The sequence below is a fragment of the Dromiciops gliroides genome, chromosome 3 (genome assembly GCF_019393635.1).
Source record: "Dromiciops gliroides isolate mDroGli1 chromosome 3, mDroGli1.pri, whole genome shotgun sequence".
Lineage (NCBI taxonomy): Eukaryota > Metazoa > Chordata > Mammalia > Microbiotheria > Microbiotheriidae > Dromiciops > Dromiciops gliroides.
This window is the reverse complement of record NC_057863.1, coordinates 188,722,131-188,739,009: the sequence shown is the minus strand read 5'-3', so window position 1 is coordinate 188,739,009 and position 16,879 is coordinate 188,722,131. Positions and strand designations below refer to the sequence as shown.

Here is a 16,879-nt window from a genome sequence, read left to right as displayed (position 1 = left end):
AAAGCAGAGTGAAAAGGTTAAAGATGAGCCATGGTATAATGGAAAGAGCCCCAAATTGGGAGTCATGAATTCTAGAGTAGAAGCCTATTTCTTATCACCATCTGGTCTGTGACCTAGATAACCATTTATCTTCTCTGGTCCCATAGCCTCATTAGTAAAATAAAGGAACTTTACCACATTATCTCTAAGGTCCCTTCCAGCTCTAAAAAGATATGATTTATTCTAAATTGCTCCAATGGGTAGTAATCTGGGAGTTTATTGACACTTTATTATGGAAAAAAAATCCCTGCTCCCTTAAGAATCTGTGGTGTCATCAGTGTTGGTGCTCCCTCCTATTGAATTACAATTAAATATGGAACAGGGGAAAGGGTCAGAGGACATGGGTTCTTCTCTTGGCTCTGCTACTTCTGCCTCTGTGACCTTGCTAGACTTCAGTGTCCTCATCTGTAAAAGGATGGAATTGCATTAGATGACCTAATGTCCCTTCCAGTTTCAAATCTGTGATCATCTTCATTTGTTTCCATGGCTAAAAAATTTATCACCAGGCTTTCTTTTCATTTATCTCCCAGTGGTTTAGTTCTTCTCCATGACTAGTGTGACAGTGAGTGGTATGGGAATGAAGGTGACATCTGATGGCAAAGATCCTGAAGACAGTTTCATGCTCCAGTAGAAACCCAGAACCTCTGTCCCCAGCCCTTGTCTACATACATACATACATACACACACAATACACGTGTGTATGTTTGTATATGCACACACGCACACCCACACACATGTGTACGTATACACATGTGCATATATGTACACACGTATGCATGCCCACACACGTGTGTGTATGCACATATGCATATATGTACACACATATATATATATATGTAAATACCCACCAATATTCTTTCAGTATTGTCTTCTCAACTAGCTGTGTTGGAGGAAAGCAATATACGCAAATTTATACTAAGGTGTTAAGGACTGATGACTATATCTCTTTCATAGGAAACTTCTTTCTTTAAATAGTATGATGACAGTACTTAAGTCCAAATAAATAACTATTTAACAGTAGAATCTTGGTCACTATGTCAGATGAGGCTGGATTGATTTTGGGGAATACATGTATCCTATGTGCCTTAACATAGGTGACTGCCCATTTTGCTCACATAAAGTAAACACCAATTATTATTGATCTCATGCAATGTTTTTATTATGTTGGCCACACACTAGAAATTTACATTTGAAAATTGTTGTACATTGTGACACAATGAAGATAATACTGGCTTTGAAGTCTGAGGAAGTAGATTAGAATCCTAACCACCTTTATGGCCATGGAAAAATCACTTAAACTTTCTGAGCCTATTTCAGTTCTAAAAAATAAAGTTACTAGACTAGGTTAATTCTAAGGTCCTTTCTAGTTATCAAAGAAAGAGGCAAAAGATCATATGAACAAAAATATTCATAGATACTCGTTTTGTGTTATCAAAGGGCTGGAAACAGGGTATTTGTAAACTGGAGAATGGCTGAACTAATGTTATATAAATATAATGCAATATTATTGTGCTGTAAGAAATAAAGGATCTGGTTTCAGGGAAATTTAGGGAGACTTGTGTGAAATGATGCAGAATGAACTAGGGAGAACCCAGAGACCACTTTATACAATAACAACAACACTGAAAAAGAAGCAATTTTGAGAGTCTTAGGAACAATGAGCAGCAGAATGATCAAATATGACTCTAGAGGCTCCATGATGAAGAATGCGACCAACCGGGGCAGCTAGGTGGCACAGTGGATAGAGCACTGGCCCTGGAGTCAGGAGTACCTGGGTTCAAATCCGGCCTCAGACACTTAACACTTACTAGCTGTGTGACCCTGGTCAAGTCACTTAACCCCAATTGCCTCACTTAAAAAAAAAAAAAGAATGCGACCAACCTCCTTACAGAGAGGTGATGGATGCAATATGGAACGAAACACACTTGGGACATAGTCAACGTAGGAATTTGTTTTCTTAACTATGCACACTTGTTGCAAGGGTTTTATTTATCTTTTATTTTTTCAGGATGTGGAAAGGAGAATGAAATAAATGCTCACCAATGGAAGAATTATAAGATTTTGTTTTTAATATGTAATTCTCTGGTATCCAGAGTCTTCCTGGGCAGACTAGTTGACTCTTTACCCCTTGCTCCAAACTTTGCACTAGGATCTTATGCTGAACAGTTTGGGAGTCTGTGTCAAAGGACTTCAGGGTGAATGGGATTCTGTGGATGTGAGTCTTTTTGATTTAATAACCCAATGAGCTTGGAGGTACCACTGGAGTTGTTTCTCAAAAGTTATCTGAGTCCATAGTGTGGCTCAAGGCTCCCCAGGCTTCCCAAGAACAGTAGCTCAGAGTAGAAAACCCTGCTCTCTGGTGATCCTCCCATCAGAAGACCAGATTTCTCTCTATCTCAGGACTTTGATCATAGTTAACATTTATATAGAGCTTTAATGTTTGCAAAGTTCTTCACTTATGTTACCTCATATGATTCTCATAATGACTATGAGATAACAATAATAGCCAGCATTTCTATTACACTTTGTTTTACTATCTCATATGACAACAACCTTAGGAAGCAGGTCCTATTACTATCCCCATTTTATTAGATAAGGAAACAGAGGCTTAGAGTATGGAAAATGACTTGTTCAGACTCACACAGCTAATAAATGTCTGAGGTAGGGTTTGAACTCACATCCTCTTAATTCCAAGTTGAGTACTCTATCCAAGGGACCACCTCACTGCTTTGGCAAAGATGTTGTTCTTGACTAGGTGGTGCAGTGTATAGAACATTGGACTTGGAGTCAGGAAGATCTGAGTTCAAATCTAGCCTTGGATGTTTACTACCTGTGTGAACCTGGGTAAGTCACAACCTCTGTTTGCCTCAGCTTTCTCAAATGTGAAATGAGGGTAATAATAGCACCTACCTCCTAGGGTTGTTGTGAGGATAATATGAGAAAACTTTGTAAAGTATTTAGCACAATGCCTGGCACATGGTGGGCACTATATAAATGCTTATTCCTTCCCCTCCTTATTTCCCCTCATCAAAGACAATTCAAGTTTCTTTTCTTTCTTTTCTCATCTTTTCTTTCTTTCTCCCTTGCCTTGCTTTCCCTTTCCTTTTCTCTGCTCCTCTTTTCTTTCTTTCTTTCTTTCTTTCTTTCTTTCTTTCTTTCTTTCTTTCTTTCTTTCTTATTCTTTTCCTTTTTCTTTTTTTCCTTCCCTTTCCTTGCTTTTCCTCTCCTTTGCTCTCCTTTTCTGTCTTCTTCTTTTCTTTTCCTTCCTTTTCTTTTCTTTCCTTTCCCTTCTTTTTCTTTCCCCTACTTTCCCTTTTCTTCTATCTTATTTTCTTTTCTTTTCTCTTTTATAGCTCTGCTCAAGAGAAAGCCAGAAAAGAGAGAAATTATTTTATCTTCTAGAGGCTCACATCTTCAGGGATCACAAGGAGCCCTGCAATTGGCACTGAAGTTCTCCGAGGAGGTCTATGGTACTGAGTGAGACCTAGCCTCCCTGATAGTGGGAATAATGGCAGAATGGCTGTGGGTGAAAAATATTTTTTCTTGTCAAACTGGATTGTAGAGAATCTACTTTCTTGGAGAAAAGAAAGAAGAGAAGCCAGGAGACTTGAAAAGCATCATTAGTATGAAATCAGAGAGCAGTGAGTAGCCCTGGTAGTTGTGTACAAAAAGGAATGACATAGTCACTATTTTAAAGATGTGTCTATTATCTAAGTTCTGTCAATTTCTTACCAGAAAAAGGAATGTGATGGAAGGTCCAAAGAGGTCATTAATTTTCAACAGGAAAATTATGTGAGTTGGTTTGGGAGCCCTTGCTGAGTCCAAAATTGGGGAGAAAGGCTCAGAAATGAAGTCCATAGCAATTAAGAACTCATGACTCCTGGAGAACGTGGAAAGATTAAACTAATCTAAGATACATCTAAAAATAGAAGTGACCTAAAACAACCAAGCCTGAAAGTCCTGGTCAAGGGTGAGTGACACAGGTCATAGTCATGGAATGTCATGTTTGGAAGAAACCTTAAGATTATCTAGTCCATTTTGAGAGGCAGCTTGACTTAATGGTTAGAGCACTAGTTAATGGTTAAAGTCAGGAAGACCTTTACTCAAATCCTGCCTCTTACACTTACTAGGTATGCAAGCTTAGGCAAATCAGTTTACCTCTCACCACCTCAATTTCTTCATCTATGAAATGAGGATAATTATACCTACAGTACTATTTGGCTGGGCCATTGTGGGGTTCAAATGAGATAATATATGTAAAAGTACAATAGAAATGTAATTTTAAAATTATTGCAGAGGAAATAGAGGCTTGGAGAGGTTTTGATTGTCCTCATAGGACAATCTTTTTTCCCTTTTCCTCCTAGTTCTGAGCTGCTCCAAGAATTTCTTTGTCAGTCATATATGTCACAGGCTGTGGGAATGTCTGGCTTTGGGAGGTAGGGCCAGGGCTAGGTCTGTGTCCCCAAAGCCGGGTCAAAACTTTTGAGTGTCCTCCAGCTCAGGATGCGGGCCCTCAATTCAAGGTTTGGAAGTGCCAAGATGAGATTCAAGACCATCCCAGTTTAATTAGTAGCTACAAACTTGGAAAGCAAGCCATTTTTCTGAACAACCTGGGACCAATTCTGTATCTCTGTTCCTTTCCTAAAAAAAGAATAGAGAATTTGAGCCCTGTCAGAATAGCAGGACATGCAGCAGATATTCACTCTCCAAAGGGCTGAGCAAGCTAGAGTGAAGGGACTCCAGCCAAAGTCAAACTCTTCCACCCTCTATGGGAAGAAACATAACACTGGCAACTTTTAATAAAACATTTTAATGTGTGAGCATGGAGAGATGGGACTGTTGGTTGACCACATACAGCCAAAGAATTTGTTAGTTGGTTAACTTTTTCTCTGGGGTTCCCTTTGCATTAACTATTGTGGAATGCCTAAAAGCCAGTTTCTAGGAATCTAGAAGTAGACGGATAAGAAAACCCTAAAGAGTCATGTTTCCAGATGAGTACAGTTGCAGGCTATGTTGGCAGTGATGCCATCACAGAGCACACCATCCTTGTTTTATTCCTCTGAGGGTAGATTTAAGACTATCACTTAAATGGCTAGTGATTCACTTGGGTAGATTCCAGTCCTTCAAGGCTATGGCTCACCTTTTGTGCTGGAAGGCTTCCAAATGAGGAAAATAGAGAAGGACTCCTTAGTGAGAAGACTGAGACAGGCATAGGAACTTTCAGATTTTCACTGCCAATTGAAACTGAGACTTTTAACCAAATGAGGCAATTATCTGGATAACTCTGACAAAATCTGCAGATATTTGAGTTGGTCTCTGTTGGCTGAAAGTGTAATAAACTTTTTTTTTCCACATTTCTTATTTCTACTTTCAGTCCTCTGTAGATATACACACTCATGCACAGACATATACTTCAAATATGAGACAAGGTGTAGTGAGTAGATAGTCAGGAAGACCTGAGTTCAAATTCTACCCCTGATACTAGTTTTGTCACCCTGGGCAAGTCACTCAACCTTTTGCTACCTTAAACAACTCTGTAAGACAACAAATTTTAGCACAAGGTACCTGGAAATTTCCTAAATTGATGAAATCATAGGTCTTGATGAAAATAAAAAATATGTAAAATCTAGTTCATTTTTCATGTATATGTATATATACACACATAAATATGAATATATGTATGAATGAATGTATATTATATATACATATGTATGTTGTACACTCTAATACTTATTCATTCTCTATTCTCTCTCTCTAAAATATTAATATAAATATTCACCTAGATCATAAGATCTTAAATATAAGGCTAGAAAGAATCTTAGAATCCATCTCGTGAAGTCCACACACTCTGCCCCAATTGGCAGCTAAGAAAATAAGGCACAGGCACAGAGTGTCTTATTTTGGCACAGTGGATAGAGCATAAGACCTGGATTCAGGAATACCTGAGTTAAAATCTGGCCTCAGACACTTAACATGTACTAGTTGTGTTACCTTGGGCAAGTCACTTAACCCTCATTGCCCCCCAAAAACAAAACAAAACAATTTAAAAAAAATGCAGCCTTAGACACTTCATTAGAATCACTTCATTACTCTCAGCCTCAATTTCCTCCTCTGTAAAAATGTTTATAATAATAGCACTTCTCTCCTAGGGTTGCTGTTAGGATGAAAGGTTGTGAAGTTCTTTGTAAATCTTAACGTATCATTTAAGTGCTAGTTATTTTATTTATTTATTATTATAGCAATTTGTTTAGGATCATAAAGCTAGTCAATGTATGAGGTAGAATTTGAACTCAAGTCTTCCCTATCCAGTCCAACACTCACCTTGCCACCAAGGATAGAGCTTTAACATGGGTTTCAATTGTAGTGTGAGAATTTTTAAGGTTTGCTTATACTTTAAAGACTACTATAAATACCACCCACCTTCTCTAACAGCCCTTATTCATCATCCTTGATTTCTACTTCATTCAAAAAAAGAGTCATACCCTTTCCTACTTCTCCTTCACACATAAAAATCCCTTCTTGAGGGCAGGCATTATATCTTATTTATCTTTACAACTTCAATACCTCAGCATAATTCTTTGAACATACTTGGTGCTCAGTAAATATTTGTTAAAAAGACTGATAGACTGTTCTCCCCCTCTTCTCCACCACACTATATCCCTTTTTTCCTTCAGACCCTACTTTCAGACTGAATTTTAGGAAGCCCACTTAACTCCCATTAACTTAGGAAGGCATTACTAGCTCAAATTTCCCTCTTATGCTACAATAACTCTGTACTGGTAGCAAGGACTATTGGGAAGTGTAGTTTTTACTAGATGAACATGAAACTGAAAGATTATTAGAAGAGACACACACACAAAACAACAACTTGGAAACTTTGGAGTTACCCTTTTATCCTTCATAATCCTTCAGTCTCTTCTAGCTACTAAAAAACAACATTCTTTCAGTTACCTGACCTCTGATTACTTTTCTGATTTGTATATACTTGATTCTATTTAGTGGAATGTAAGCTCCTTGAAGGCAGGGACTCTTTTATTTTGGTTCTGTATCTTTAGAGCCTAACACTGAGTTAGCAGCATCTATGGCCAAGGTTGATAAGATTGCTTTCTATGAGAACATTCAAGCCCTGGCCTATAGCACCTGTAAGTAAAAAAGAATCAGTGCCCTGCATATAGTAGGTGCTTAATAACTGTTAAATTGAGTTGTATTTATTTTTATGGAGTCATATAAACTCATAGAATCATAGAATTTTAGATCTTGAAATGACTTTAGAGATTTAATCCACTCCTTTCATTTTAAGATATTAAAAGGGGAAGTAACTTGACTAGGGTCATTCATCTGGTAAAGGATGGATTAAAATGCAGTTTTCTGACATTCTAGACAGCACTCATTCCTCTCCTTTATGACTGTGTAGGCTCCTTGAGAGTAGGCATTGTGTTTTCTTCTTGTGTACAGTAGGTAGCATAGTACTTGGCTGATTTCTCACCAATAAAATGGCCCAGGTAGAGTGATGTAAAGATGTAGTTGTAGTGGTTGCCCACTAGGTGCCACCAGTGTAAGCTCTGGAGGGCACGCGTGGGGGAAGCATTTCATTACAGAAGTCAAAGGAGTGCGCTTAATTTAGAATGGTTCAGAAGCTACCTGCTCTCTTGGCCATACAGAATAAATGAAGGAGCAGGGGGAGGAGAAAAGAAGGAGGGGAGTACCTGAAAGACAAAACAAAACACAACACGACGTTCTCTGGGCTCTGAGTCAAGAGGAGAGGGTGCATTTTTTTTCTTTGTAGAAGGCACTTCAGTTGGATCTGGAATGGGCTTTGCATCCTCCTTAGTTTCCCCACATAAAGGAGAAGCCTTATTCTGTGAAGCTTGGCATCAGGTTTGAGAGAAGTGACTGCTTATTTCCCCCTACAGTTCCACTTCAGATTATGGCCAAACTGAAACTGCCGAAGAGTCTTACCTGGATTTCACTCAGTCTACCCCATACCTGCCTTTGACCCACAGGATAAAAGAAGGTCTGAAAACACCAGCACTGGGAACTTGCTGACATGACAGCTCACTGCTGGGGATGACCTCTGAGGCTGGCCTCAGGAGGGGAGCTACCTGTGGCAAAGGTGCATGCAGTGGCTTCCTGGGAGATCATAGGAGCCCCGTGCAGGGCTGCATACTGAAGCAGACAGGGACATAGGTGGGAGGCTGAAGCTCGCACCATGGCTTCTCCTCTCTTTGTGCCTCCTAATGCTTGGAAATGGTTACTGTTGCTGCTGATGCTGCTGGTGGTCTTCAAGTTTCCTGGTGCTGCCTGTGATGTGAATGTATCTAGCAACTCCACTTCTCACTCTGAACCTAAAGCTCGCTTTGCTGCTGCTGCTGCCACTGCTAGCTCTGAGCAGGATGAGAGGCTGCCTGTTTTTTCTCTGGATTATGATTATGTGCAAATTCCCTATGAAGTGACCCTTTGGATACTTCTTGCATCTCTTGCAAAAATAGGTGGGTAAAAAGCATGTTGTGGCATATGTCTGTGTGTATATGCATGCACACCTCCTCACGCTGTGCATGCCTGTTTGTGAGTGTCTTTATATTTTCTGAAATTCTGTTCTTCTCAACTAAGATAAGAGGAAATTGTATAAACTCCTCCAGAGGACTCAAACATTCAAAAGAGAAACATTAGCACTTCTGAATCATGCTCTGGTACTGGCGAGCCCACTTTTGCACAGACGGCTATTTTAGCTTCTGGGGTGGCTGCTTCCTTCCTAGTCTGGGGATGATGCCATGTGATTTATTATTTTCCATGGGGAAAAAATCTCAGGTTCTCTAATGATGAGTGTGAGCAGCACCAGTCAGATGTCACAGCGTGCTTGCTTCATGTCAAAAACGTAAGTCAGGGTCCAACTCGACTTGTATAAAGCCCTCTTCTCTCATGGGCATCAATAACTTCAGATGGTGTCAGCAGCCGCTATTTATCTGCAGGAAGAATTCTTTTTAAAAGGCAACTTACATATCACTTGAATATCAGAGGTTTGGGGTTTTTTTTTCTTCAGAGACTATAGGATGTTAATCTCTAAATTATTCGTTCAATGCTAAGCAAAAAAGGAAGTAAATTCATGGGCACAGTTGGTCTCTGCTTTCTTTTTATGAAAGAAAGCCAATCTGGGCTTGAGGCCTAAATTCTATTGGAGGAAGCCTCTATGAGAATATCTATACTGATATGTTGTGTCAAGGGGTTTAAATCAAGGCTTCTTAAACTTTTTCCGCTTGCGACCCCTTTTTGCTTGAAAAATTTTTATGCAACTTTGCCAATACAGGTATATAAAATAGGTATACATATACTGTTGCCTAATTTTTCACATTCAGTTACATGATCCCCACATTCAGTTACATGATCCCATATGGGGTTGCAACCCACAGTTTCAGAAGCTAGGGTTTAAATAACCCTAAAAGGTACTTAGGGGTATAGATTTACAGTAGAGAAAACCTCCATGAGGACACTGAGGCCCAAGAAAGATAACTGATTTGCCCAAAGTCATAGATGTCTTAAGTGTAATAAATGGAATGTGGACCTATATCCTTTGACTTGAGAGACAGTGCTCTTGCTAGTGTACCACTATATGAACACATATGAAGGAAAGTGAGGAATGAAGGTAAATATCCAGATATCTCAACCTTCTGAATCACCATTTGCTTCAATTATGATTTCCTACTTTGTAGATCTCCTCACTAAGCTTGTGGACAAAATGACTTGGCAATGATTTCTCTTTATTTCTTTCCTCTGGTCAATTCTTTATATAATTTTTATTGTTATCTTTAAAAAAATATGTAACCTATATTTTCAAATAAACCCATAACCCTTGCCCTCCCAGAGAACTACCCCTCAAAACAAAGGATTAAAAAGAGGACGAAAAGAACAGTTCTGTGAAATTAACCAAAAGAGTAACCAAGTCCTATATTAATTGCATAATAGTCTCCCATTTCAGCAAAGGGAAGGAGGTACATTCTAAAATTTCTTCTTGGGAAAGAAACTTTATCCTTATAATTTGAAATCATTCTATCTACCATTTTCCTGTTGTTCTTTCATTTTACATTGTTGTAGTCATTGGTATATTGTTTTCCCAGTTCTGCCTACTTTACTTTGTATGAATTCATAGACATCTTCCCATGTTTCTCTGTCTTCATCATATTTCTTACCATATAGTACCATATACATCATTTGTTCAGCCATTCCCCCAATCAATGGGCATCTACATTGCTTAGCTTCTGTAAGACATGCTGCTATAACTATTTTGTTGTCTATGGGACCTTTCTTTTTATCATTGACCTCCTTGAAGCATATGCCATGCAGTGGGCTCACTCAGTCATAGCTAGTTCTTTCTTCACTGGTGGATTTAAATATTAGAAATATTGGAACGGAGTATTGTTAAGGAAACCTGGCTCTCAAACATATTTTGTTGCCATTGTGGGAGGCAACTTTGTCAATATCTATCCATTGTTAGTGATTGTAGAGATGTCTATCTTATATATTACAAGGATAATTTATTTCTTCTGATGCTTTGGGATCCCTAAAGAATGGAGAATGAACAAGAATTGTGGGAATCTAGGCCTCTTTGCTGAACACAAATCACCAGGAAGATTTTGCTTCATGTTCTGAAACACTGTTGTAGATATTCAGTCTAAAATGCTGGTGTTCTGGTTAAGCACCGGCCCTGGATTCAGGAGTACCTGAGGTTCAGATCCGGCCTCAGACACTTGACACTTACTAGCTGTGTGATCCTGGGCAAGTCACTTAAGCCCTGTTGCCTGCAAAAAAAAAAGAAAAAAAAGAAAAGAAAAGAAAAAAAAGAAATACTAAAATGCTGGTTTTCATTTTTAGGTAACTTTATTCCATTAGAAAACCTGACATAATTTTAAAACTTAGGTGTATCATAAGTTCCTCTGTTATGATCTACTTCCATCATTACCCAGCAGCTATTTGGAGACAGTATATGTACATTTACATATTCTGTTCAGAAACAAAAACAGAAATATATTATTAAGAAGCATGTCAGGGCAGAAATTTTGTACTTCATCATGGTTGTACCTTATCTTGATTCATAATTTGTAGCTCTGAGGAATGATGTGAATACTAATTACAACTGGTACATAGGAATAAAATTGCAAATTGGAGCTTCTTAATGACAGCTTCCTTAATTCTCTTTATTAGATCTGTGATGTGTCAATAGCATAGAATCACTGGATTTCACAGCTAAATGGTCTTTAAAATAAAGAAGACTTCCTTATTTTATGGCTGTAGAAACTGAGACCCACAGGAGTGAAGGGATGCCAAGCTTTTAGGGAAAGGTTAGGCAATTAAAATTATGCTTTCACAAAAAGTCGAACACAATTGAAATAACTAAACAAAAAGGAACATTCATTTTTATTGTGTTAAATTAATTTAGTCAACTTTTATTTCTGAAAAAAAAAGGAAAATGATGACTTTAAACACTGCAAATTCACACTGCCTAGAATGCTTGGCTTCACATTAGGGTTGAAGTCCTGCCTAAGACATTTTATCAGGCTCAGTTTCCTTCTCTATCTATCTATCTATCTATCTATCTATCTATCTATCTATCTATCTATCTATCTATCTATCTATCTATCATCTATCTATCTATCTATCTACTGTGGTGAGGATCAAAATGATGTAATATGTGCAAATCACTTTGCAAACCTTAAAGCACTATATCAATGACAGTAGTCATTGTTTCTCTTAATCATTCTCTCCATCCAAAAGAATTAAAGGAAGTTTACTCCTAGGCATGATACTCTACAGAACAAGTTAATTACTAACTCTCCTTTTTGAATTTTCAATCTAAGTAGCTCATGTCTATTACATTTTAATATTTGTTGCTCAGTCATTTTGAAGTCGTGTCTGATTCTTAGTGACCTCATTTTGGGTTTTCTGAACAGAAATATTGGAGTGGTTTGCCATTTCCTTCTCCAGATCTTTTGAGAGAGAAGGAAACTGAAGCAAACAGAGTTAAGTGACTTGCCCAGGGTTACACAACTAGTAAGTGTCTGATGCCACATTTGAACTCAGGAAGTTGAATGTTCCTAATTCCAGGTCCTTCACTTTGTGCTCTGGTCCACCTAGCCACCACACATCTTAAGATTACAGAATTATAAGCATATTTGTTGAATCATTGGGCTAAATGGAAGAGAGGCAGCATCCTATTACAGAAAGAATATGAGGCCTGAAGTTGACAGACACCAGTTCAGTTCCTGGCTGTAACACTTCCTAGTTATGTGGTGGTAGATAAGTTATTTAACTTCTCTGAAGTTAAGGGGATTTAGCTTCTCTGAAGTTTTGCTTCATCATCTCTGAAATGAGCATGAAAATAAAATTTCCACTATATTAGTATGTGAAATACTATTGAGAAAACATGAAAGAGTAGCCCTTTTCTTACCCTGTTGGGCCATATTATTTGTGCTTATTGAAATATTTACTTTCTTGGCATTTGTAATTAGACTGTATCCAGTGGTTGGGATTTGCCCTTTCCTCCTTTCCCCCTCCCCCATCCATCTCAGACCTAGGATATGATGGGCAGTAATTCACAATATGTTCATTATATTTTCGATTGAATTCCTTTTTTTCCCTCTCTGCAGCTTCCTCCCCCACTTTTTTTTTTTAATGTCACTGTCAAATTAATTGCAGGAAAAATCTGTAGTCTAAAATCCCACATTTAAATTTTACCAAGAAAAGCAAATGAGAGCAAGCCAGATGTTTAATTTAATTACCCATGTTGCGTTGTTTCAGCTCATTGACGGTTGCCCGGTACCTTTTAAGATTCGTACAGGTCTGATGCTTGACTGCTGAGCTTTTCATAGAAACTCTAGACCTGCAAAAATGTAGTCAGAATTGGACATACAACACAAAGGCATGACCTCTACAATGTGTGTATCAAGGGAATAATTTTTTAAGGGGATACTTTTTTAAAAGGAAGTAATTTAGTGTCTTTTCCCTGTGGTGACATATAGCAGATGGTATTATATGGCATGTTGTCAGCATTGGGGGGGGGGGGTTATAGTGATCCATTAATGGCTTTGTAGCCATACTACAGACCTCTCTTCTACATGGCAGAATTTAGCATAAAAGGGATTTACTTTGGACCTTATGCTGGGATCTTTATTATTGGAAGCAGGACCATGTGAATCTAGGCAAAACAAATAATGACATTACTGGGACCAGAAAGTATAGATTGAATGGAGACAAGAAAGCAGTGGAAGGAGATGGTTATATATAGGAAAGCTGGGAGGGAGTGGGGTCAGTTAACAGTTACTTATTATATGCTATGTACCAGTGTACTGTGTTGGACACTAGGGTAACAAAGGGAAAAAATGAGACAGTCGTAATCTTCAGGGAACTTACATTCTCCATTATCCAGGCATTTACAGACTAATAGTGGTGGTAGTTGGATCATGGAGAGATGCATACAGTCTCAAACTTTAGAATTAGATTTTAGGGGCCATCTAATCCAATTATCTATTGAATGCACTGATCATTCTATTGTTGTAATGGGGATATCATTAGCAGAGGTCCTTAACTTTTCCTGTGTTGTAGATCCTTTTGGCTAACTGGTGAGACCTTTTGCTCTCTTCTCAGAAAAATAATGTTTTTAAACACATAAAATACAACAGAATTACAAAGGAAATTGTACTGAAATACAGTTATTTAAAATATATATATGTATGCATATATATATATTTTTTTTAAAAACAAGTTAATGGACTTCATGTTACGAACCTTTCATTGGGTTGTACTAGATGACAACTGAGATCCTTTCTGACCCTCAAATTATATAATTCTGTGATTCTTTCCCCCCTTCCTATTGATATATGGGGTCATCTTCCATACCTCAGGACAACTCTGATTAGATGTTTTGACCTGAAACTTATAACCAGATCCTACAGCATGGACCTTATAGATAAGTAGAGTAGATTGATCTCTGAGGCCCCTTATAGCCCGAGGATCTATGAGAATATGGAGCTCAGCTCAAAGTAATTAGAGGAAAATCCAAATGTTTCTCAATCTTGTTAAAAATTTGGGGAAAGTGACTTGGGGATCACATCCACTCCCTTGGATTTAATTGCCATCTTTATGATGATGATTCTCAAATCTATCTTTGTAATTGTAAACACTTTGTAATTACTGACCTTGTAACTAAGCTGAAAATTCCACTTCTATCCCACTCACATCAAGGGCCTCTCCACAAAATTGACCAATAACTTGTTATCTATACCTAATCAAGCCCTGCCCTTAGGATAAGAGGAAGGGAAGAGAATAAGCATTTGTTTGGCATCTACTATGTGCCAAACACTGTGCCAAACACTTTACAAATATTATCTCATTTGGTCCTCATAATAAGCCTGTGATGAATATTATCCCCATTTTACAATTGAGGAAACTGAGAAAAACAGGTTTTGTTGTTATTTTTTGATCATTTAAATTGTATTCAACATTTCATGACCTCATTTGGGGGTGGGTTTTGTGTGTGTGTGTGTGTGATTTTTGTTTTGTTTTTTTGGCAAGAATACTGGGATGGTTTGCCATTTCCTTATCCAGCTCATTTTACAGATGAGGAACTGAGGCAAACAGGGTTAAGTGACTTGCCCAGGGGTCATATAGTTAGTAAGAGTCTGAGGCCAGATTTGAACTCATGAAGAGGGAGTCTTCCTGACTCCATCCACTATACCACCTAGCTATTATTGTCTGTAGAGGATGAAACAGCTGGTGAAGATGAGGATATCTTCTGAACAATTCATTATATATACTAAAGACCTGGACTCCTTCATGGGGTAACAAATCATGCTAGAAGTTGTCACTCTTCCATTTGAGAACAGGCGAAGTGCTTAGGGGATAAGAACTATTATCAAGGATTTATTTAGCTTATCTTTTACATCCAATCCCTCCTTTCCACTCCCACTGCCACCACCCCAGGACAATTCTCACTACTTCTCACTTGGACTATTGCACTAACCTACTTACAGATCTTCCTACCTCTTGTCTCTCTGCTCTCAAATCCACTCTGATAATTAATTTTTTCTAAAACTGAAGCACAAAGAGGTTAAGTGACTTTGTTAGGGTCATACTGCTAGTGTTTGAGGCAGAATTTGGCTTTGTTTTGTTGGGTTTGGTTTTTTTGGAGGCAGAATTTGAATACAGGTTTTCCTCACTCTAAATCCAGTGTCCTATCTTCCATAATGTATTGTCCTTACAGCCTTTCTCTTTACAATGCTCTTTTAACCTTTCATGAGTTCAATGATCTGTGACTTCCAGTATGTATCCAGTCCTAGTCTCTATCCTGAGTTCCAGTGTTACATCTCCAACTACATGTTGGACACCACTTCTTTGTTGTGTAGGTATCTCAAACTCATCATGTTCAAAACAGAACACATTATATCCCTCCTTTAACCTACCCCTCTTCCAAACTTCCCTATTTTTATTGTCACCTCAATGTCATCCTCAACTCTTCCCTCTCTCTCACCCTTATAACTTATCATTTGTCAAATCTTGTTGATTCTCCCTATTTATTATATATTTCTGTGCTCCTCCCCATTCAAGAACTATCAATGTCTCCCTATTATCATCTTGAATTTTAAAGCACTTCATGATTTAAACAGACCTATGATTTCAATGGTGTTAGGAATTCCTAATAAAGAACTCACTCTTTCTACCAAGTCATTTCAGGTCTTAGTTTCCTGGGGTGCTGAGACATTAAGTCACCTGCCCAGGGCTCTATAACTAGCATACACCATATGCTTCCTAGTTAAGCTAGCTTATTTGCCATTTCCTGAACATGTTGTTCCTCCTCTTGCTTCTGTGACTCTCTGTGAGGCTGTTCCATCATGCCTGGAATGCACTTCCTTTTTGCCCTTGCCTCTTAGAATCCTTATTTTACTTCAAGGTCCATCTCAGGTATATCTTTCTATGAGAGGTTTTCCTAAGCCCTTTTGATTTTTAGCGTTCTCACCTTCCTCAAATCAAGTAAATAGATGTCATTTATACCTCTTCTCTCCTCCTGAAGGCTCTCTTCCCTTCTTCACTATATCCTTTGCTGGCCCCTCCTCCACACCATGCCCTCTAACCATAGATGTGCCTCAGGGCTCTATCCTGGGTCTTCTCACTTCTAGACTTGGGAATCTCATCAACTCCCTCGGATTTAATTGCTATCTTTATGATGATGATACTCAAATCTATCTTTTCTGTGCCAATGTTTCTGTTGACCTCCAATGTCATATCTCTACCTGTCTTTCAGACATCTTGAACTGGATTCCAGTAGATATCTTATACTCAATATATGGAACAAAACTCATCTTTTCCTCTTTTACCTTCTGTTACTGTAAAGAGCAACACCATCTTCCCAGTCCCTCAGGCTTTTAGGCCAGGGATCATTCTGGAGCCCTCCCTCTCTGTCACCTGCCTTCTACAAGCTGTTGCTAAGGCTTGATGATCTTACCTTCACATCTTCCAAATATGTTCCCTTCTTTCCTCTGAAGTGGCCACTACTGTAGTGCAGTACATCATCACCACCTCATGCCTTGATCACTGCATTCTCCATTCAGCAGCAAAAGTGATTTTCCTAAAACACAGTTCTGATCATGTCCCATATCCCACACCCCTCCACTCAGTAAGCTCCAGGGGCTTCCTATGGCCTCCTGAAGCAAATACAAAATGCTCTGTTTGGCATTCAAAGCCCTTTGTCACCTAGTTCCCTCTTACCTTTCCAGTCTTCTTACACCTTACTCCCTGACATATACTCTTCCATCTAGTGACAACAGCCTTTCACCTGTTCCACAAATGAGACACT

General features: G+C 38.5%; 1 protein-coding gene across 1 annotated transcript in view; it reads left to right on the top strand.

Annotated features, from left to right (window-relative positions):
• The first annotated feature begins 7,626 nt into the window (after positions 1-7,626).
• The window catches only part of SLC9A4 (solute carrier family 9 member A4), an 83,615-nt gene continuing 74,362 nt past the window's right edge, over positions 7,627-16,879 (top strand). Inside the window, exon 1 of the mRNA XM_043997013.1 lies at positions 7,627-8,528. Within this exon, the coding sequence (XP_043852948.1) occupies positions 8,249-8,528 (280 nt within the window). The 5' untranslated portion in view covers positions 7,627-8,248. The remainder of the gene's footprint in view (positions 8,529-16,879) is intronic.